The 22,487-nt window shown below is 36.2% G+C and overlaps 1 protein-coding gene across 8 annotated transcripts in view; it reads right to left on the bottom strand.

Annotated features, from left to right (window-relative positions):
- The window catches only part of LOC131440137 (uncharacterized), a 486,136-nt gene that overhangs the window by 419,051 nt on the left and 44,598 nt on the right, over positions 1-22,487 (bottom strand). For 4 of the 8 annotated variants that reach the window (XM_058611185.1, XM_058611186.1, XM_058611178.1 and 1 more), the window contains exon 2: positions 1,087-2,058. In XM_058611185.1, coding sequence (XP_058467168.1) covers positions 1,087-1,615 — 529 coding nt within the window. In that variant the 5' untranslated portion in view covers positions 1,616-2,058. The remainder of the gene's footprint in view (positions 1-1,086; positions 2,059-22,487) is intronic. The other 4 variants (XM_058611187.1, XM_058611188.1, XM_058611191.1 and 1 more) reach the window with 3 other exon arrangements.

Below are 22,487 nucleotides of genomic sequence, written 5' to 3' on the forward strand. Positions count from 1 at the left end.
TTTACTCTTGGAATTTTGCGTCATTATTTCCGGAACCGAAAACCGGTAAAGCCAAGTTTGTATAGCAACCTACTAACAAGATCTTGAACTTGAAACAGTTTTGAAAGAAGTTGTAGAAGATTTTTCTGATTTTGTTGCATCGTTACTTCTAACGCCGATTTGAAATTTTCAACACATATTGCACTGTGTTTCCAGACCTAAAAGTTGGGTTTCGATGAAATTAAATGTCATACGGAATAATGGAACCTTTCATTTGAATACAAGCTCGTGAAACTGGCCCCTCCCGAAACGAAATCCTGGGTACGGACCTATGTCAGGTGAATTATTGGAATAAATAATAAATAATAATAATAATAATAATAATAAGTACAGTAGCCATATTGTTTTGCCGTTTTTCGATCTACGAATTGTGATAAAATCGAATACAATATCTTTGCTTCGGCTCTACAACGAAATACGTGAAAACTCGAAGCGTATCAAACCATCGAACAGAAGCAGCAAATCTCATTCTCACTAACGGTTTTCGTATGAGAGATCACTACTGAAGCTGAGATGCCTACTGGAGCGGTTACCCTACTTAGTATGATCACCAATCAGTTACAGAAAATAAAACTCTGTTCTGAGTTAACAAGTGGGTGCCTGCTGTAATTTCATTTTCCTCGTACGCCTTTCTACTCCGTGTTATTGCGCTAGCTCCGACAGACCTGAGTTCGATCGGTCGATTTATCTCGATGTGCCGATGGATCATAGGACTAAAGATAAGATACCTCTGCGAAACGCAATTCTAACTGTCGAACTCAATGTGCCAGTGGTTCAATCGTAGAAAACCGCAACCCGGTTTTAGTCGGAATGCAAACGAGACCTTCCCCCTACCCCTCGCGATACATTCTAATTACCATCACGATGAAAAAAAAGTGAAAATTATCATAAAAGCACAATAAGCTAATGTGACGAGATTGCAGGTTGCTCCTACAATTATAGATGTCACATAAATTTAAACTGAATGGAGGCAAAAAAAAAGCCACAACCATGCGGCTGGTGTCTCAAGCCTTTCAGTTCAATTAGTTGCAAGCTGATGGCACCTACCTCCAATATGTTGAGCTTCCCCGGGATGAACAGCCGCCGCCGGTGATCTCCGATGTAGTGGCAGCGCCATGGACGATGTGCCCGGTGTGGAGTTCATCGATCCGGTCGACGAGTCACAGTCGATCAACGATCTCGTCTGAGGATTATGCATCAAATTATGTTTCATCTCTTTCAGTTCGGACAACTTTGGTATGTGAATATTATGTACCGGTTCGGGGGCCACTTCGCCATCGTTGAGAGCCCGCTGCTCGTCCTGCGTCTGGGCACGGCGGAGTGCCGTTTGCAGTGCCATCACCCTCTGCCGTTCGGCGGTCAAGCAGCACTTCTCGCAGTCACAGTTGCGATACTTGCAGTAGCGCTTGTGGCCCTTGAGGGCAATCTTCAGACCATGGTTGCGACAGCGGGCACAGTTCGGGGGCGTTCGAGGATTCTGGGTGTTGTTGCTCGAACTGGACGCACCGTTGCCGTCCGGTCTGGATTCGTAGCCCGAATCGGACATCGTCACCATCCAGCGATCCTGCGAAACCATGAACCCCGGGACGATCAAACCAAAAAACCCGCTAGATATCGCTGCCGATGCCAGAATCCGTAGACCCCGCACCGATTCTAATCACTATACCGCGTACCTAAATGGGTAATAAGCTTAATAATGTTAACCGAGCACAATCGTCTTCGCGCGTGTCAGTGCTTCGCTATCTCCGATGAGGTCGAAATATCGTACAAGCTCCCTAGAGACAGCAGATATCGATACCGGGTGTCAGATGAGACAATACACATAACACATCAGAGACGACGCATTCAGAAAACATCGAGTCGCTAGGCTACTGCACTACTACTACTGGTCATGGAGCAAGTGCTTCAGTCATGTTACATGCTAAACGCGATTGTAGCGCCGAATGGACGAGTGGACAACGCGTCGTTCAAAAAACAAGGGACGAATAGTTCACCGTTCTGCACAGCGCGGATCGGAATCTGGAAGAAAACAAAAGAAAGAAAACAATTCATGGTTAGTGAATCGGAAAATACTTGAAATGGCAATTGCACTGGTATATGGTGAGATGTCTGCACCGAAGATTAATATTTGCCTCGTACGAAGTGATAACGTTATTAGTTTATGCGATATGATCAGGAATTCTAATGTCCCAAGTTGCCCAAGTACCAAATGGCTTCTTGGATCTAACGCACTCCGTTGAACGTTCTGCATTCGTATGCTAGTTTATTTCCATTCGTCTGAGCAGCGAGAGAGAGAGAGAGTTTTCGGGGGTAGAAATAAAAAATTCTGTACAGTGAACAGTTTCAAAGAATTCGTTGTTGGAATCTTTATATTTACAGCAATTTCATGATAAACTGATATACGATCTCTCAGAATTTCGTAATATTTGAAAGAATCGTTTGCCATCGAAAAATATTAGACCCGTGTTTTTTTTTTATTTTGACATTAGGGTGACCATTCCCTAGTTATGGGGACTAAAAAATCGATTAGTCAATTGTATAACTTTTTAACGGTTTTCATGGATCGCGACCAATAGGCACTATGTCATTTTTATATTCTTTTGAAAGCTTTCAAGTCAAATTATATGAATTTTTTCATTACCCCTCCCCTATTAATGACGTTCTCTTCCCAATAAAAATACGCTTATAGCCATCTATGAAGAGCAAGAAGCACCTGTGCCAAGTTTGGTGGTAATCCGCTCAGTAGTTCCGGAGTTATGCAATTGACTTTTTCAAACACAAAACTTCAACTTTACAATATTCGCATATTTCTCCTAATAAATATTTTGCATTTGTTGACTGCTAACATATCCAAAAATTAGCAGAATCGGCCAAGAGTGGTTCAAAAGTTATGATTTAAATTAATATTTATTTTTTGAAGAAAATCGAAAATAGTCGATTTTTTATCCCTCCTAACTAGGCATTTTTACATAACATATCCAAAAATTGACGTTGTATTTTGTTTTTAAGTTTAATTTTTTTGGAAATTTCAAGGTTTCGTAGTTTCCGTGTTTTTTAAAAAAATATCTTTAAAAAAGATATTGTTGAGATAAGTTGTGGATATTTTGTCAAGAAATATCTGCAGTTTTTGGGAAAAATATGTGAATATTACAAATTTGGAGTTTTGTATTTTAGAACGTCATTTGTATACCCTTTCAACGGTTTTCATGGCCTTTAACTATCTGGCGACCTCTTCTTTTAATTTTTCCTTTTTCGTGTTTTCTGCAAAGTTGTAGCGGGGTTTTATGAAAATAAACGACCATTTTCCAGCACGAGTGTAAACACAAATAAAAAAAATATAACTGTTTACTGGGTACAGATAGAGAGTTTTCGTCTTTAACAATATTGTAGCCATCACAATTTCTAATAACTTTACTGAAGAAACCATTTTGTTAATTTTAACCATTAACTCATTATTCGGTAGTGTTACGAAAAGGTTTCAAAATATCAGTTTTTTCACTTTACTTTTTTCACATTAATCATAGAGAAATCGTATGTTCAATAAAGTGTTAGATTTTGTGAAAAAAATGTAAAATTGTAGAGATTTCCAAAGCTCTCTGACTAGTTTTAAAAAAGTTATGGATAGTTTTATATAAAAAATGGTCATATTTTAAATATTGTTTATATTGCGATGCGCCTGTTTTACAATCTAAAAGAGGTAAGAATATGTTCATATTATAATCACCATACATAAATGGAGGCGCATGGTCACAAACAACTAAGATTTGAAAATTTCAAACAAATCTATCTAAAAAACAAAAAAATAACGTATCGCTAAGTTTTGAATGTGTTATGTAAAAACATTTCATCTTAAAAAAATAATAATAAAAGTACACACTGCCCATTGGTTTACCCACCAACAAAACCGTTAAAAGGGTATAAAAAATTACGTTCCAAAACACAAAACTTCATTTTTGTAATATTCACACGCTTTACGAAGTTTGCATATGTTTTATAAAAACTATAGGCATTTATTAACATCATATCCAAAAAATTAGAAGAATCGGCCAAGTTGTTCAAAAGTTAAAATTAAAAAAAATTTGTATTTTTTGAGAAAATCGAAAAAAATCGATTTTTTAATCCACCCTAACAAGTAAATGGTCACCTGATCAAATATTTTTCGATAGAGACCGATTCTTTGAGGAATTACGAAATTCTTAGAGATCGTATATCAGTTTCTAATGGAATTGCTGAAGTCTGGAAACACAGTGCGATATGAGCTGAAAATTTCAAATCCTCATCAAAAGTAGCGATGCAACAAAATCAGAAAAATCTTCTCCACTTGTTTCAAAACTGTTTCAATTTCTGGAAACTTGGCTTCACCGGTTTTCGGTTCCAGAAGAAACGACGACAAATTCCAAAGTAGAACGCACATAAATTTATGTAGAATGATAGAATGGATTCAAATGAACGGTTGCATTCGAATCCGACTTCTGGTTCCACAAAAAAATAGCATTCTGAGTGCTCAAAGTCTCAATCAGTTATACACGTTTATGTTTCTTCATTGACTTCTATAGTTAGGTCCATTTAGAATCCGGAGTAATAAAATCATCTATATCTTGGTAACGAATTGATGTACAAATATAAAAAAATGAGTCTTATCAAAAATAGCTCTAAAAAATGAGCGTTTTTTGTAATCTTTCACAATTATTTGAAAAAATTATTCGATGGAATGAAATAATTTTTTTTAAAAAAAACCTTATGCTGGCAACAAGGATCACATTCGGACACATTTTTGGAAAACCTTTTCATGCTTTTCAAAGAAAATCAACAAATTTCATATGACCGATTTCGTGGAAATTTTTGAAATTCGTGGATTTTCTATGAAAAGCGTGAAAAGGTTTTCCAAAAATGTGTCCGAATGTGATCCTTGTTGCCAGCATAAGGTTTATTTGAAAAAAAAAATTATGTCATCGCATTATTTTTCCAGATAATTGTGAAAGATCACAAAAACACTTATTTTTCAGAGCTATTTTTGATAAGACTCGAAAAATCCTCCGAATTTTCCAGCCATTTTCACCCTGTAGAAAGATAAAAGCTCTTCAAGGGTCTGTATGTTTTTGGTTTTGGCAAATTTTTCTAAATTTCCATCGAAAATTTCCTAAAACCACCCGCGCGCATGGTACTTGGACGATGGCCTTAACACAATATTCGGTAGTGTTACTAGAAGGTTTCAAAATATCAGTTTTTTAATTCTAATTTTTTTCACATTATTCATAAAGAAATTGCATGTTCAACAAAGTGTTTGATTTTGTAAAAATACGTAAAATTGTAGAGAACTTCAAAGCTCTATGACTAGTTTTGAAAAAAAAATGGTTAGTTTTATATAAAAAATAGCCATATTGCATATATTAAATAATTTTATATTGCATTGGGCCTATTTTACAATCTAAAGGAGGTAAGAATGTGTTCCCATTACAATCACCATAAATAAATGGAGGCGCAAGGTTGCAAAAACAACGAAGACTTGAAAATTTCAAAAAAATTATTTTAAAATAAAAACGCGTCATATACCATTCGACTCAGCTCGACGAACTGAGCAAATGTCTGTGTGTGTGTGGCCGTCCGTGTCTGTGTGTGTGTGTATGTAACAAAAATATGCACTCACTTTTCTCAGAGATGGCTGAACCGATTTTCACAAACAAAGATTCAAATGAAAGGTATTATGGTCCCATAGTTTGTTATAGAATTTCATTTGAATGTGAATTCCGGTTCCGGAGTTATAGGGTATTATGTGGAAATTTGAGAAAAAGTTTACACTCAATTATCTGTGGAACAACTGAACCGATTTTCGCAAACTAAGATTCAAATGAAATCTAAATATTTAAATATCTTAAAAAATTGTAGAACATTTTATCTGCCTCCGACTTCCGGTTCCGGAACTAAAGCGTTATAAGTGGAAAATTACCAATTTTATTAGTATTTTTTCACGAACGATGGTTAAAAACAGGTACAAATCCCATAAAACTGTCTGATAAATTCTTCTAGTTTGCAGAGCTTGTTAGTTTGTGGGCATGAAAACTTAATTCGGCACTACTGGTCCCCTCTTTTCCTGTTCCGAGAGCACCGAAAGTGGAGAAGAAAAACTTCTAAAACAAAATTCACTTCGATTTCTCTGCGATGTTTGAACCGATTTTCACAAATCTTGATTTGAATTAAAGTTCATACTGTCTTTAAAGCTACTGTGAAATTTCATCCGGATCCGACTTCCGGCTCCGCAGTTACAGGGCGATGAGTGTCAAAGTTTTCAAAATTAGAGTGACAACACCGAAAGAAGAAAAAAACACAAAACGAACAAGGCGTGCTTTGTTCTATTTTGTACACGTTGTGTAGTGATGTCAATAATGATAATAATAATAACAATAATAATAATAATAATAATAATAATAATAATAATAATAATAATAATAATAATAATAATAATAATAATAATAATAATAATAATAATAATAATAATAGGGGGACGGGTGTAGCGTGATGGGATAGTCGATGTCTTTCACGCAGCCCGCCTGGGTTCGATTCCCAACCCCGCACATAGGGTCAGAAAGATTTTCTGGTCCGAAGAGGCGAATGACCTAAGATGTTAAAGCCTCTATAATTGAAAAAAAAAAATAATAATAATAATAATAATAATAATAATAATAATAATAATAATAATAATAATAATAATAATAATAATAATAATAATAATAATAATAATAATAATAATAATAATAATAATAATAATAATAATCATAATAATAATAATAATATTAATAATAATAAACATGTTTTATGCTGTTTAGCTTGACTTACATATGCAGAAGTAACAAAAACGCAGGTTCGTTTCGTTTGTTAGATTTCGTTTAATTGGTTTAATCAAAATAGAACATGAGATAGTAAGTATAGGTTTAACTACGTTCAAAACTGTTCCAATTTGTAAGTCATATTTGCTGGTAGCAAACGAACCAACTTCGGCTATTCCGTTTATCTGAATCCGGTTTTGGAAGAATTGGAAATAGTGATTAAAAACTGCAAAAAGGATCTCGCTCATTTTTCTTGGATCGATTTTCACAAACTTATAGGTTCAAAAGAAAAGTCTTACAGTTTCATGCGGAATTCCTTAAGTTGTTGTGTATACTACTTTCGGTTCCGGAACTACAGGGTAAACAGGATTTATAGAGTTTATGAGATTAGGTCCGAGCAAATTTTTCTATTTCTATTCAATAAACAGCTGTTTTTGCAAATTTCACAGTTATATTTATGATGTAATGAGTAATATGAGAAAGGCATCATTACAGCACTAGGTGGATTAAAATAGGTTTTATATAAAACTATCCATAACTTTTTCAAAACTAGTCCGAAAGCTTTGGAATTCTCTACAATTTGACGTATTTTTAACGAAATTGAACAAAGAACGCTGCGAGTGGCACGCAAAGCCGCACGTACCGACGCGTACCAGTTTTGCATCGTCATTTTGAATGATGATTTAAATGTTTTGACACTCATTGCCCTATAATTTCGGAATTGGAAGTCGGATCTGGATAAAATTGCACAGTATCTTTTAAAATAACGAGAGCCTCAATTTGAATCATGACTCATGAAAATCAGCTTAACCGTTGCTGAGCAATCGAAGTAAGTTCCGTTTTTGTAGCTTTTCTTCGCTATTATCGGTGCGTTCGGAAGCGAAAACCGGGCACTAATAGTTCCAAAGTAGTTTTATATATTCACTGACTAACGAGATCTGCCAACTAGAAGAACTTAGCAGTAAGTTTTATAAAAATATGCACCTCGTTTCGCCGTCGCTTATGCAAAAATACTCACGAAATTGAAAATTTCTACTAACCGCACTGTAATACCGGAACCGAAAGTCGGATTTGGATCAACATTTTGAGGATTTTCTGAAGAATTTCAAGACCTTTCATTTGCATCTTAGTTTGTAAAAATCGGTTGAAAAATTTCCAAGAAAATTGAATGCACATTTTCTCATAGGTTTTCACATATTGTCTTGTAATTCCGGAACCGGAAGTCGGATAAGTATAAAATTCAATAGTGATCTATGGGACCATAAGACATTTCGTTTGAACCTAAGTTTGTGAAAATCGGTCCAGCCATCTCTGAGAAAACCAACTGACATTATTTGTCACATACACACATACATAAATACACACACACACATTTGCTCAGTGCGTCGAGCTTCTGAGAGATCGTATATCAGTTTCTCATGGAATTGCCGTATAGGGGAGACCGGGGCTAGTTGGCCGAACAGCTGATTGGCAAAGTAGTTTCTCTGAAAAAGCTATTGTGCACAGTGGCGACATCTATAATGATTTTGGTGGAGCATAAGGTCGCCCATGTACCGACATAGTTTTAGGTGTTACTGTGTTGTCGTTTATGAAGGAGCACGTTTTTTCTTGTTTCGGCACTGGTGAGTAAATTTCTGTCTTTGTAAAGTAATACGTGTAACGTGGATCAATTAATATTTGATTTCCAGAAACGTGCTACCATTGGATTCAAAACTTTACAAAATAGAATATTGCTTTTCAGTATAACCTTACTTTTATTTTTGTTAATCGTGATTGTTCTCGAAAACATTCATTGGGTAAAGTGCACTTGGATATTCGTGAAATGTTACCCTTTTTTTGAACGGCATTGGATTATATGTTCATATTGATGATTATAAGGGAAAATATACATGAGAAATAAGTAATGGAAATAAATTAAAATCACTTACAAATAGAAATAAGAGATTTGAATCATTAAAAGTTGGAAATTGTCGATAGAAAAGATAATTCCATTTTTTTTTAAATCAAGTGCCATCAAAACATTTATCATTTAGAATTCCTGATTGGATTTCTCGCAGATTGACCCCACCTCGAACAAAACTCGTCCATCAGTTTAGTATCTGCTACAGATTTAAGGGAGGGAGGGGGAAGGGTCTAAAACTTTTTAAAAATCATTTATTATTTTCTTTATATTTTTAATAGTAAAACATTTGAAGAATTTTCTGTGAAACTTTCAAGCCTATTGGAACGAAACTCTGGAAGTTATGGACCTTTATCTATGGCTATCTCATTCTACGAAGAAGCAAGAGCTCGGCGCATAGGCCCAAGATTTTTGAAAGTCCGTGTCCATCGTCATTCAAAAACTACTGCACCAATTTTTTTCAAATTTGGAACATACTTTCTACATATAAAAAACCAGACCCCAACGTTTTCCTTTTCGTTGTTTTTTACTTTGGGGGAGGTTTAACCGCTACAAAATGGCGGATTTTTTCGTAAAAAATCGTAGTTTTCACTTTGAACAACCACCAAAAATTTTAAAAAAATTCAAAAAAATCAAACAGAAACATTGGGGTCTAGAGAAACTTCTTCTCTAACTATGCTGCGTTCATTTGTTCACTTCTGGTTAGTCTGCGCTGATATACAGTGGACACCGCAAATCATTTTTGTGAATTTTTTTCCAGAACTATCGTTTAATAAAATAAGTTCAAATGTTTTGCACGATAAAAAGCATCATTCGAACAACATTTTGTAATTTTTTCATGGAACAATATTGATGCTTTTTATCATGTAAAACATTTGAATTTATTTTATTAAACGATAGTTCTGGAAAAAAAACTACAAGGATCAGCCCCATGGGGTTGTTCGAGCCGTTGATGTGGAACAAGGCAACCAAAATTTCTAATGATCTACAATCAAAAAGTTCAATCAATCCGAACCAACACCAAACATCATTTGTCTTGATTTGCATTTGTTTTATGACCGACGAAATTACACCATTATCCCAAATATATGCAATTATATCTTTGTACATACTTGCGATTTCGATAATTAAGCTTCTCTTCGCCAAGATTGTGTTCAAGTTTTTCATGCAAGCGGTTTTTTAGCGTTAAGTTTCTCTACCATTCGGTTGAAGCGATAAACTATTTCTCATTATCAACCAATTTCGTCTAATATAAATTAGAAATTAATCTTAAGCACTCAAAATTTATCCAGAGGTAGATCCAGATTTCTCATGGGGAAACGACATAACATGGAATTCCGAGCTCGCATGACACAAGATCAGAGTATAGCAATTAAGGGCTGAGACCAGTGAGTTTTAGGGCGTTTTAAAGTGCTATTTTCACGCTTCAAATCTGATTTTCTTCAGAAACGATGACGAATATCAAAAAACCCAACTGACAATCTCTTAGAAAATTAGTTTAGATTATTCTGTGAAAAATTCAGAATGATTCATTGACTTCAGTGGTCGGGAAATTTTTTTTTCTGAAGGAAGAATTGCATAGCTGAAAATGGCAACATTCAACTTGTTTATTGAATATCTCGCCTTCAAAAGCATGGATCAAAAATCTATCCTAACAATATCTAAATAATTTAGTTTAGATGCGATATATATGTTGTCGCGATAAAAATTAAGTGAATGTTATTTTTGTAATGGTAAGTACGTTTCTCTGGCGGCACCATTTCTGCCTGGTAACGTAACGAAACATGAGAGAGAAACAAACTCGGCTCAGCAAGGCTGCCAAACAAGCGGTAGCTTTATTGGATTTTATGTGATGTAGTCAAACTTGTAACCGAAAATATCAAAACTTTCTTGGCCACCCGGCCACATCGAGAGTCATTTTACACATTTACGAGAGAGCATGAAGAGAAATGCAATACGCACAGCGAGCGACACGGTTTTACCGACGACACGACCAGACACTCCGAAGAAAAATCGGAATAAAAAGTGTTCGTGAGCGATTTACCACCAGTTACCATAAGTTACCGACCCCTTGAGAATGACAAAAACTAACTATTCGAGCAACACTGTTTAAGTTGTTATGAACTAGTTACCAAGGAGTACCAGAATAAATAAACAAACAGTTTGAAATAGTTGTTTAACAATTCCACCGATTTGAGTTTTTTTGTATTTTCCGGTTATTTAGTGAATTAGTGAAATCTAAATAATTTGGTTCTATTATGTCCTTCGTTACATACTGTTTGATTGTTCCTAAAATCCTCAGGACTTTCGGTACTGTTGAAATAAAAGATGTTGCTTGCTTGAAGATCAACCGATAAAAAGACCAGCTCTTCATCAGAACACATTATTTAAGCTGTTTATTTTCTGTCCATGATCGTGTCAAAGCACATCTACATTGAAAGAAAATCATTTTCAGAACGCTGACATTACAGCTCTTCCTCCTTAAGGAAAGATATCACAATTATCTATAACCATGATTTTCTAAAACTGACAAAAAACAATGACACTATTTCATATGAAAAACTCAGATACAAAAAACAATTACACACTATTGCATATACAAATTTAGATACAAAAGCTATTCCTACAATCAATTTTAAATTTCTCTGATATAGTTCTTCTTGTGAACTGCATTTCGTTCTGAACAGATTAAAATCTTGTACACATTATCAATCATTTTCAGATTATTTTAGTGGTGAGTTCACCTCCAGTATATAATGTCATTTTCTTCATATTCGTTCTAGAGAATTCCCAGAAACTGCTATCGTTTTGTATTGTGACCGATAAATTCTGTACCAAAAGCGAAACTATCCACCCTCGGTTGCGTCAATTCACCGTTTTATCGATCAATGGAGAGCCACAAAATTGTTCAATACGACGTTCTTCTTCTCAGAAAGTAGCCAATAACTCTCCCAATTGGCGTAACCAATCTTTTTGACAGTGATTGAATTTACCCGCCAATTCCAGACAATCAAATATGTACTCAACCGGAATTGTTCTCAGCCAGTTAGTTGCAAAATATGCTGCACCTAATTGAATTATACAACAAATCACTCGTAATCTCACTTTTCAATGGTCTTATAATTCGTCCGAGGAACCTCGGTACCACTATACTGTTATAAAGTAAATTTATACTAATAAAACCTTCTGGCCAAAACTAAAAGACGCCACTAAACAAATGGCGTTTTGCGACCACAATAGGAAAATTCGCGACCTGGGAACAAGTGTCCACAATAATAAAAGACGAACAGGCAGTATACATGGCTTAATTACTTGAAGAAAAAATAGTTCCAGTACAACAAAAAGGGGGGGGTAATAAAAGCATAAATAAAGTAATATTGTACATTTTTCATATCTTTTTGTAGTTTACGGAATTTATTGATATTGTTCTTATATGGGAATGGGCCAACCGAATTTTCATGAACAATTATGGTTTGAATCGTAAGGATGCGCTCGATTTAATAAAGCAACAAGAACGAGAGGCGATCGAAAACGGAGAAATTGAAATTCCAGATTTTAGTAGAAATCTTGCATAATTCGCTAAGTCTTCCATAGTAAGATATACTATTTTTTGTATTGTTTCAGTTCTTTAAAAAAAAATACAAATTACATAAAAAATGACTCAAAACACTCTGAAATAATAAATTTAATACCTGCCAGTGGTTCAACTACACTCAGTGGTTTCGTTTTAAGTGAGAATCTCTTGTTTTTGTTTACATTCCATATGTAGTTACCAAGGCTACTGGTAACTGTTTTTCAAAATCAATAATTTACCAACTTGTGTTGCCAGTTCCAACATTTTTTCAAGCGAATCCGTTTTGACATTACCAGTTACTGAGGGGTAGTTAACTTTTCGATACAGTTTTGATACTCGAGTGGCAGGTCGTGTCGCCGGTTTTACGCTAACAACTGGCAGCAGCCCTTGAAGCTTCAAATCGTTTTATAGCACGTTTTTGTCTTGCTGTCTAGCAACAACCTACCTCTAGCATGCTAAGAATAGGACTGAAACGTTAGCTTTAATTTCGCTTCTATTTATAGATTCGCGTGCTTCCAACAGCTTCGCTTTTGCATCGATTGACCAATCAGAGCGATGCTCTCTCTTTGATACATCGCTTACTCCTTCAAAATCGTCGACTATGGCAGGGAAATCCGGTATGCTGGAGATTTTTTCAGACAAAATAGGACACTGCTAGCTATTAATCAACATTTCAATGATATACAATTCAAAATACATGGCTATGAACATTCAAATCAATACGTAGAAATATTTCCTATCAAATGATGAAATAATATTAATAATTGATACAAAACAGACTGAGCTGTAAGTGTTTAAAACCTGACCACATTTCTACGTGTAGTTTTTCTTGAGTTTCTGATTTGTACCCCTAATAAAGATGTGTTCCACATCAAAAATTCGCAAAAATGATGATTTTTTTCATCGCTTCACGTGTGCTCGAAAGGTGTATCTTCATAACAGAACAAAGGGTTTATCAAAAAGTCTAACCAAAAAGAGTACAGAAATTCCGGAAGCGAAACCCGGCCAACTAGCCCCGATCTCCCCTTTATAAAGAAAGATGTAAGTTTGTATGTTTGTATAACTTTGGAACCACTGAACGGATTGTCAACAAATATGGCACAGATACTTCTTTCTCTTCAGAGATGATCATTAGGATACTTTCATGAGACTGTGCAGCAAGTATCGTTAACATGAGAGAGAGGGGGGGGGCATGACGAAATTTGTCTATTTAAAAGAGAATCGATAATTTTTGAAGACCGTACCCACTTTCTGAAAAACTATGGTTTTAAGGGTATTTAAGGAAGGGGGAGGGTGGGGATAAGTGGATATAATGAGTGGTTCTAAAAAAGGAAATTTAATGTGAAGTTGATAGAATTTCCCAAAAAACGCTACTTATTGCTAAGTACGGATATTGTTTGCACTTCAGATGATCCTAGGAGAATTTTTAAAAGGCGAGGGGGGGGGGGGCGAATAAAATAAGGGTCTCATCCAAAAGGGCTGCAAATGTCAAATTGTTCATATGATCGGCTATTATTCCGAAAACGTAAAATTGACCCGATTTTACGAGAATGTCATAAAAATTATGATTATTGTGAGATCTGAGATGGCAAACTGGCCGTGCGCAATCTGAACATGTACGGAGTTCATGTTCAATCAGGTTACCGTATTTCACTACATTCAGAGTATTTCGATGGGCAGGGCAATTCCTAGAATCTGTTTGGCGGCCTTGCCTTCACGAAATATTTCCGAGCAACGCCGGGTAATTCAGTTAGTTTGTAATAAAATTTATATTGTTACGAATGCACAATTCATGGTTAGTGAATTGGAAAATGCTTGAAATGGCAATTGCACTGGTATATGGTAAGACGTCTGCAGCGAAGGTTAATATTTTCCTCGTACGAAGCGATAACGTCATTAGTTTATGCGATATGATCAGGAAATCTAATGTCGCAAGTTGCTCAAGTGCCAAGTGGCTTCTTGGATCGAGCGCACTGCATTGAACGTTACACATTCGTATGCTAATTTATTTCCATTCGTCTGAGCGGAGAGAGAAAGAGTGTTCTGGGGTAAAAGTAAAAACTTCTGTACAGTGAATAGTTTCAAAGAATTCGTTGTTGGAATTTGTAATAAAATTTATATTATTACAAATGCACTTAACCACACCTTCCGAGTCTACTGCACAAAACAAAAATCAAAATCTACCACCGCAAAAATGTTGATAGAAAAAAATTATACACTAGCTTATTCTCATTCAACACTGTATGCAACATGACGACGATTCCGTTTTTGTTTGTTCTACGTTCAACTCGCTAAGCGATCGTTATTCTCGTCTGCCGGTATTCTGTGTCTGCTTTTTCCTTTTCGCCGGTAGATCGAGTACCAATAACGCTGATCGATGAATATTAATGACAAAATTACCAGACATATCATGAATCGACGACGACAATGACGAATACGTCTAAATTTGGTTGATCAAACAGTGAATGAACAGCACTCCCGATACCGCGGCTGAAACCACGCTCGGTTAGAACAATTCCAACCTGAATTCGGTACAATCACTAGCATAGTAATTAACAAGACTTTTGGCAGTTTTTTTTTTCAACACGACCACTTCTCCGAAAGGACTGCAACCACCAAACTGGGCTGCTTTCTAAAGTAAACTCATTATTTAACGAACCCATTGTTCATTCATCACACGCCTCCTATTCTTTACACCGCAGCTTCGCGTTCTAGTTTTGAGCGAAGAATCATAAACCCTCACATGGCTGCTAATCGGACCACAATTGAATAACAATCATATTATTTACTCCGTGAAACACCATTTCCGACACCGACGCAGGAAAGCGAAGAAGAAAAAAATCCTCCGTCTGAATCTCCCCGAGCGAACGAGAAGGTCAGCATGGAAGGATATCACACTTCCTTCCTTTCGAACTGGGATAATTTGCGTTAAGGGGGTCTGTGCGAGTTCAGATTCAGTGAAATATTGTTTCTTCGTGCGAAAAATATCCAAAACAGGGAAGCTGAAACTTATTTAAGGTAAATTGTCGAAGCCAAGCAGTATTGAATACTATGCACAAGAATGTTCTACCCAGTAACTTACTCTATACAACAATGGGTAGAACTTAATCGGGAACATATCTTGTTGTATTAAAAACAGCAACATAATTTCGTATCCATACCATCGAAATTACATTCAGCAATTTACGATAAAATTTTCAGTGGTATGAGATACTCAAAAATAACCTGAAATTTCAGTTTTCTTAAATGCTTGGTATGAACGAGCATTAAGATAAAATTCTGTGCAAAAATAAGGCGCACAACATTCCAGACACATGAATTGAACGAATCATCGCACGAAGCATATCGCGCAAAACCGACACATAGAAATACGGAATTTCTTCGGTGATTGAGTGCTCGAGACTGTTGTTTAAAATGGTTGAAAATTTGTCGAAAGCTTGTGATTTCCGAACTGTTGACGTAGGACTACACAATTATTGTCTAAATTTGTTATGAAATTTGGCAGTTTTTTGATGTTCCATATGAACCATTTTTCCATTTTAAATGCCCTGAAAATGACCGTTTAGTTTGTTGATGATGAGAGGTGCTGATCAGTTTGTTTTTGACTAATAAGGAGTGTATCGAACAGTAGTTAGCAACATTGGTTATTGAATAAAAACGTGATTAATCCACCTAGCAGTGATATGATACCTTTTTTATCAATCCGCATGTGTTTTCTTCGGTGTTTTAGATTTTAAGACCTCTCATTTGAATCATAGATGGTTCTTAGATTTCATTTCAATCTTAGATCGGCTTAGCCATCTACGAAAAACATGAGTTGCATTATTTTAATTTCGTTTCACATATCATCCTGTGGTTCCGCAATCAGAAGTCGGTTCCAAACTTAATTCAGGAACCTTGTTTGAGAGCATACGACTTTTCATATCAATCTGAGTTTGTAGAAAACGGTTTAGCCATCTCCGAGAAAATTTTTTGTCACACACGCATTTGCTGATCTCGACGAACTGAGTGGAATGGTATATTGGAGTTATGTTCCACCATTTATTACTGTAAGTAGTTTCAATCAAAATAATTATGGAATTATTTTCAACTCGAAAATGCTGCCATCATCATCATTTACATGTCATACTCGAACGATTATGTTGCCAAAAACGAACCATGCTAAAAGCGGTCCGAGGCAAAATGTCATGAAAAAAGATGCTGTACACAGTCCTTTTGGTATTTAGAAACAATTGTATGTAACAGTATAAAAAATCGTGTTTAATTTGGCTCCAAAACGGCGATTTGTCATCAAACGCGTAAAACTCCTACTACTGGAATAAGGCGAAAAGTCGTTTACACAAAAATTTCGATATCTCCGTTAAAAATGGACGGATTTTAACATTCTATGGCTTGTTGGATAGGTATTACGGTGTGAAATGTAAGCCTGGAAACATATTCTGATTTCAAGCTCAAATGTGACAGATACTGTCAAAAAACTGAAAATTTTGACATAAAACTTCGTATAACTCAAAAAGTAAACATCCGATCTCAAAACCATTCAATAGCGTTCAGGGTGACCGGGAGACCTTTCATTTGCGACTAGTTTGATCAAAATCGGTCCAGCCATCTCTGAGATCTCGACCTCTTTGTTGACAACACACATACAGACACACACACACATACACACACACGGACATTTGCTCAGTTCGTCGAGCTGAATCGATTGGTATATGACATTCGGCCTCGGAAATTTTTTCTAAAGTTTGAGCGAGTTCTATACCTATTTTTTATATATATAAAAAAGGTAAATAGCGAAAAAAAACATATTTTGACATCAGTTTTCGATATATTGTTTACAAATATTGAAAAATTACATTTTTATGCATTTCACTGATTATGTTGAAGACAATCGTAGTCGGCTGAAGCCAGAAGAGAGGAGGAGCCTTATGCTTTTTGTACAGTGGCAACATTCTCTTCTTCAAACACTCTTCCTCGTACACCTTGGCGTTGATTGTGCCCTTCGTGAAGAAAATCAACGACCGCAAACCACAGGTACAAATTGCTTGCCAGACCAACACCTTCTGCCCAAACTTTTCCATCGCCACCGTGGTGTCAGCGTCGTCCAGGTCCTGGTACACCGATTTCGTATAATATTGCGGTCCGGACAGCGCTCGAGAGTCTTCCTTGGCGTAGGATTCATCGTCGATCAGGATGCATACGTCTTTATTCTGTAGAATCCGGATATACAGTTTTCGCGCTCTTGTTTTGGCCTGAACTTGCTGTATCAGGAACTTTTTCGGCATCTTCTGTTTCTTGTACGTTTTCAGGGAGTTCCGAACTTTGATCAGTTGAATCATCCCGATGCTGGTGTTGAACAGCTTGGCCAAATCCCACGTCGACGCCGATGAGTTTTTCCTGATGTACTCAACCACTTTTATGTCCCGACCGGGCTGGCTGGGACCCGTTTTCCTACCGGATCGGGGCAAATCCTTCATGGAAAGGGTCTTACCGAACTTCTCGATGGTATTTTTGACACTGGTGTGGTGCACTTTCACCCGTTTTACAATTTCGTTGTACGTGACACCACTTTCTGAGCACCAAGTGTATAGAATTTTGTTTCGCGTTTCCGAATCAATTCGACTCATCATTGAAACGATAAACCGTACCGAAATCAATCGATTGCGCAGCTGTTATTGACATGTAAACAATTATGTCACCGCAAAACATGCTTCAAAAAATTAAGCCATTTCAGAAAAATAACTGTTTGGATATTGCTAACTACTTATCGATACACTCCTTATTAACTGCGTGCTGTTGACAAGACAAAAACCTGTTTTAATCCACCTAGTGGTGTAATGATGCCTTTCTCATATCAATCATACTATCATATATAATACTGTGGTATTCTTCAAAATTATTTTTCTTCGATTCTTAAAAGAATAACCGAAAAAACTTCTTCTTAAAAGAATAACTGATAAAAACTATCAATTGGAAAAGATTTGAGGTCGATTTAGAAATTTTTTTTGGTTTTTCCCCATTTTCAGTGATGGTATACAATTTTTAACACACTTTACCCTATATTTCCGGATCCGGAAGTCGGATCCGCATGAAATTCAGGAATAACGCATGGGACCACAGGATCTTTCATTTGATCCTAAGTTTGTGAAAATCGGTCGCGCCATCTATGAGAAAAGTTAGAACACATATTTTCTTCTTTTTTGCACATTTTACCCCATAACTCCCGAACCGGAAGTCGGATCCAAATAATATTCAGTAATTTTTTATGGGACCTCAAGACCTTTCATTTGAATCTAAACTTGTAAAAATCGGTTCAGCCATCTCCGAGAAAAGTTAGTGCAAAAAAACGTTACATACACACATACACACATACGCGCGCACACACACACACACACACACACACACACACACACACACACACACACACACACACACACACACACACACACACACACACAGACATTTTGCGTACTCGACGAACTGAGTTGAATGGGCCTCGGTTCAAAAGTCGGTTTTCACAGTGATTGCATAACCTTTCTATATGAGAAAGGCAAAAAGATAAAAATAAGTTTTCGAATCAGTCTTTTTCCAGGAACTGGAGTTTCAATCTCAAAACATGGAATTATACTGTGAGCCTACAAGTCAAACAGCGGAACAAATTGATTCAATATTGGGTTTGGTGACACTTGATACATTTATTTATTTTTTTATTTAATTGGATGCTTTAATTGATCATGCGATGGAGATGAAATTTGGCAATGTATGTAACAGAGTAACCAAAATTATCAGAGTAACCAAAATTATCAAAGAAATGTGTTCGAAAATTTGCAGACCCAAATAAATTTATACGGAACACAACATACTGCTGCCCTAATGTTCAAAACAAAGATTGACAGTAATTTTGAAACTATCTGGGTAGTCCTACGTCAACAGGTCGAACAACCCCACAATAGTTTTATGTCGTATTCAGCCCTTAAGGTGAAATGTAGCGGAATGCGAAAATCGCGTTTTTGATCCATTATTCAAAAACTAGACCAATTTTCGAAAAACCAAAAACACTTAAGTTTTCGAAATCAAATTTATCATAACTAAGTATCCTTAGAATTTTGAAATTTTGCTTTGCCGAGCCGTAATTGGCTTTTGAAATGTATAAACGGTTACTGTTCCGTTCCACGGGGATGATTTTAGAACTGAAAAGTAGTGTTTGTAGCAGAATTTCACAAAGAATCTGAAAATGCAACTCAAAATTATAAAATTTTAGGTAAAATAACCGAAATTTGAAAAAGTTTACATAAACTTCTCAGCATTTTTTATTGCTTGCGCGCTACTATTTCGTAGTGAGGTGGTGTGAGAAATGCACGGAGGGCACGGTCATTTCAATCTAAGTTTTCAAAACCCCAGCTAGTGATCTCCGAGCAAATGTAGTGAACTTATTATTGCACATACATGAGTCGACCTCTTTGGCTTGGTTTGAAATGTCTTCGGCTGTGTATGTGAATATTTCATCATACCGGTTGCACAAACTCGCAGTAGCAGAAACCTAATACAAGACCTGACAACTGGCTTCTTACTATTCTTACGTCCAGTCTTTTTTACAATCCAATATAACGAGAGGGAAGCCCACTGCGCTCAATCATTGTAAAAAGTTCTTGTTTCTATGTGTCCGTTTTTCTTGGTATGCTTTGTGCGATGGTTTGTTCAACTAAAGCGGATAAAATATTGCGCGCATTTTATGACGTTACATTTCACCTTAAGGTGAAATGTAGTTCCAGAAAAGGCGCGCAAAATTTTAACCGCTTGAATTGCACGAATCGTCGCACAAAGCACAACAGACAAAACCGACACATAGAAACCAGGAATATTTTCAGTGATTGAGCGCAGTGGGCTTACCACACGTTTTGAGTACTCGTAAAAAGAGACTGTTATTGATTTGATTCGTAAAGGATTTGTGAATATTTTCTTATTAAATCTTTATTGTTATCAATTAGTATTACACTAGAACTATGAACCGGTAGTATTTAAAATTAACTAGCATGAAATTATATGTATAACACATGGATCAATAAGTCCCGAGACTAAAGCAGAGATGGCGCTCGTAGTAAACCAGTAACCACGTCTTTCTCGAGTACTAACCTTTGCTTGAAACGGGTCAAAATTTTAAGTCGATCCAACCATAAATAGCTAAGTTATCGAGGTTGGAGTAAAGTCGTTTTGTAGTTAGTTTAAAAAATGAAAAAAAACCGAGTTTCGTGTTTTGATAAAACATTGTTTTTTAATGGGTAAAAACACCGTGCAAGCGAAACAATGGATTGAAAAATGTTATCCGGACTCTTGTCCATCAAAAGCAACGATTTGTCGGTGGGTCGCCGAGTTTAAACGTGGTCGTACCGACACAAATGACGCGGAACGCTCGGGTAGACCTGTGGGAGCCGTTACACCGGAAAATGTGAGTGAAGTGACACAAATTATAATAAAAGATCGTAAAGTGAAGCTCCGTGAGATTGCTGAGATGACACAGATATCATATGGAAGTGATTTTACTATCCTTCATGAAAAATTGAGCATGAAAAAGGTTTTTTCCAAGTGGGTGCCGCGATTGCTTTCGATGGAACAAAAACAGCAACGAATCGATGATTCAGAAAGCAGTTTATCGCTATTTACTCGCAACAAAAAATCTTTCTTGCGTCGTTACGTGACCATGGACGAAACATGGATACATCACTACACTCCAGAGTCGAAGCGGCAGTCATCTGAGTGGCGCACAGCTGGCGAAAGCCGTCCGAAGCGTCCGAAAACGCAGCAGTCAGCTAGTAAAGTCATGGCGTCAGTTTTTTGGGATACGCATGGCGTGATTTTCATTGACTACCTCGAAAAAGGTAAATCGATCAACAGTGATTATTATATTGACTTACTGGTGCGTTTGAAGGAGGAAATCGCAAAAAAACGACCGCACATGCAGAGAAAAAAAATCCTTTTTCATCAAGACAATGCACCCTGCCACAAGTCGATGAAAACAATGGCGAAATTGAACGAATTGGGCTTTGATCTGCTTCTCCACCCCACATACTCGCCAGATTTAGCCCCCAGTGACTACTGGCTCTTTGCTGATCTTAAAAAAATTCTCCAGGGAAAAAGATTTAGCTCAAATGAGGATGTCATTGCTGAAACTGAAGCTATTTTGAAGCGAAAGATAATTTTTTTTATAAACATGGTATTGAAAAATTCGAAAAACGTTGGAACCATTGCATCACCCTAAAAGGTGATAATGTTGATGAATAAAAAAAATTGCAAAAAAAATATTGTTTCCATTGTATTGACTAACATGTTGACAATGTATATGTCTGAGTTTAGTAGCAAGCTCCTTCAAAAGAACGATTGAAAACGAGAAAATAATCAAGTATTTTCGGTATCTTTACCAGTACCAAATAGTAATTCACCGCATGAGAAATGTTTATGAAAATCAATTGAAACTTTTTGAAAATTATGATATTATGTTTGATAACTTTGAGTTGCCTTTTCAAATTCTTTGAGAAATTTTGCTTCAAACGCTATTTTTCAATTTTAAGTTCATCCTCGTGAAACGGAACAGTAATCGTTTATACATTTCAAAAACCAATTACGGTTCGGCAAAGCCAAATTTCAAAATTCTAAGAATACTTAGTTGTGATAAATTTAATTGCGGAAACTTAAGTGATTTTGGTTTTTCGAAAATCGGTCTTGTTTTTGAATAATTGACAAAACAGAACGCGACGTGCGCATTTCGCTGCATTTCATCCTAAATATGCTATTTTGTTTCGAAACAAAATACGGAAAACATGTTAAACTTCGAATTTGCTTGTTTCATGCAAATTTACAACGAAGCAATATATTATTTAAAAAAATCGATCTTACACTTTCAAGAGATAAATATCATTTCAATAATTCAAAATAGTGGGTCGGTACCCCAGGTACGAAAAATTATCCTCCTGGGCAAAACATGTTTCACCGACCCTGTTTGCGCGTAATTTTGGAAGTTTTCAATCGTTGATTAAACAAATGAAAAGTGAAGTCATCCAACATTAACTAGTGGTGTAACTATGTGAAATAGTGATCATTTTTTGAGACGAATCAATTTGTAAATATTCAGTAACATGACGAACTGTACGACTTG

Source organism: Malaya genurostris, chromosome 1, assembly GCF_030247185.1.
Source record: "Malaya genurostris strain Urasoe2022 chromosome 1, Malgen_1.1, whole genome shotgun sequence".
Classification (NCBI taxonomy): Eukaryota; Metazoa; Arthropoda; class Insecta; order Diptera; family Culicidae; genus Malaya; species Malaya genurostris.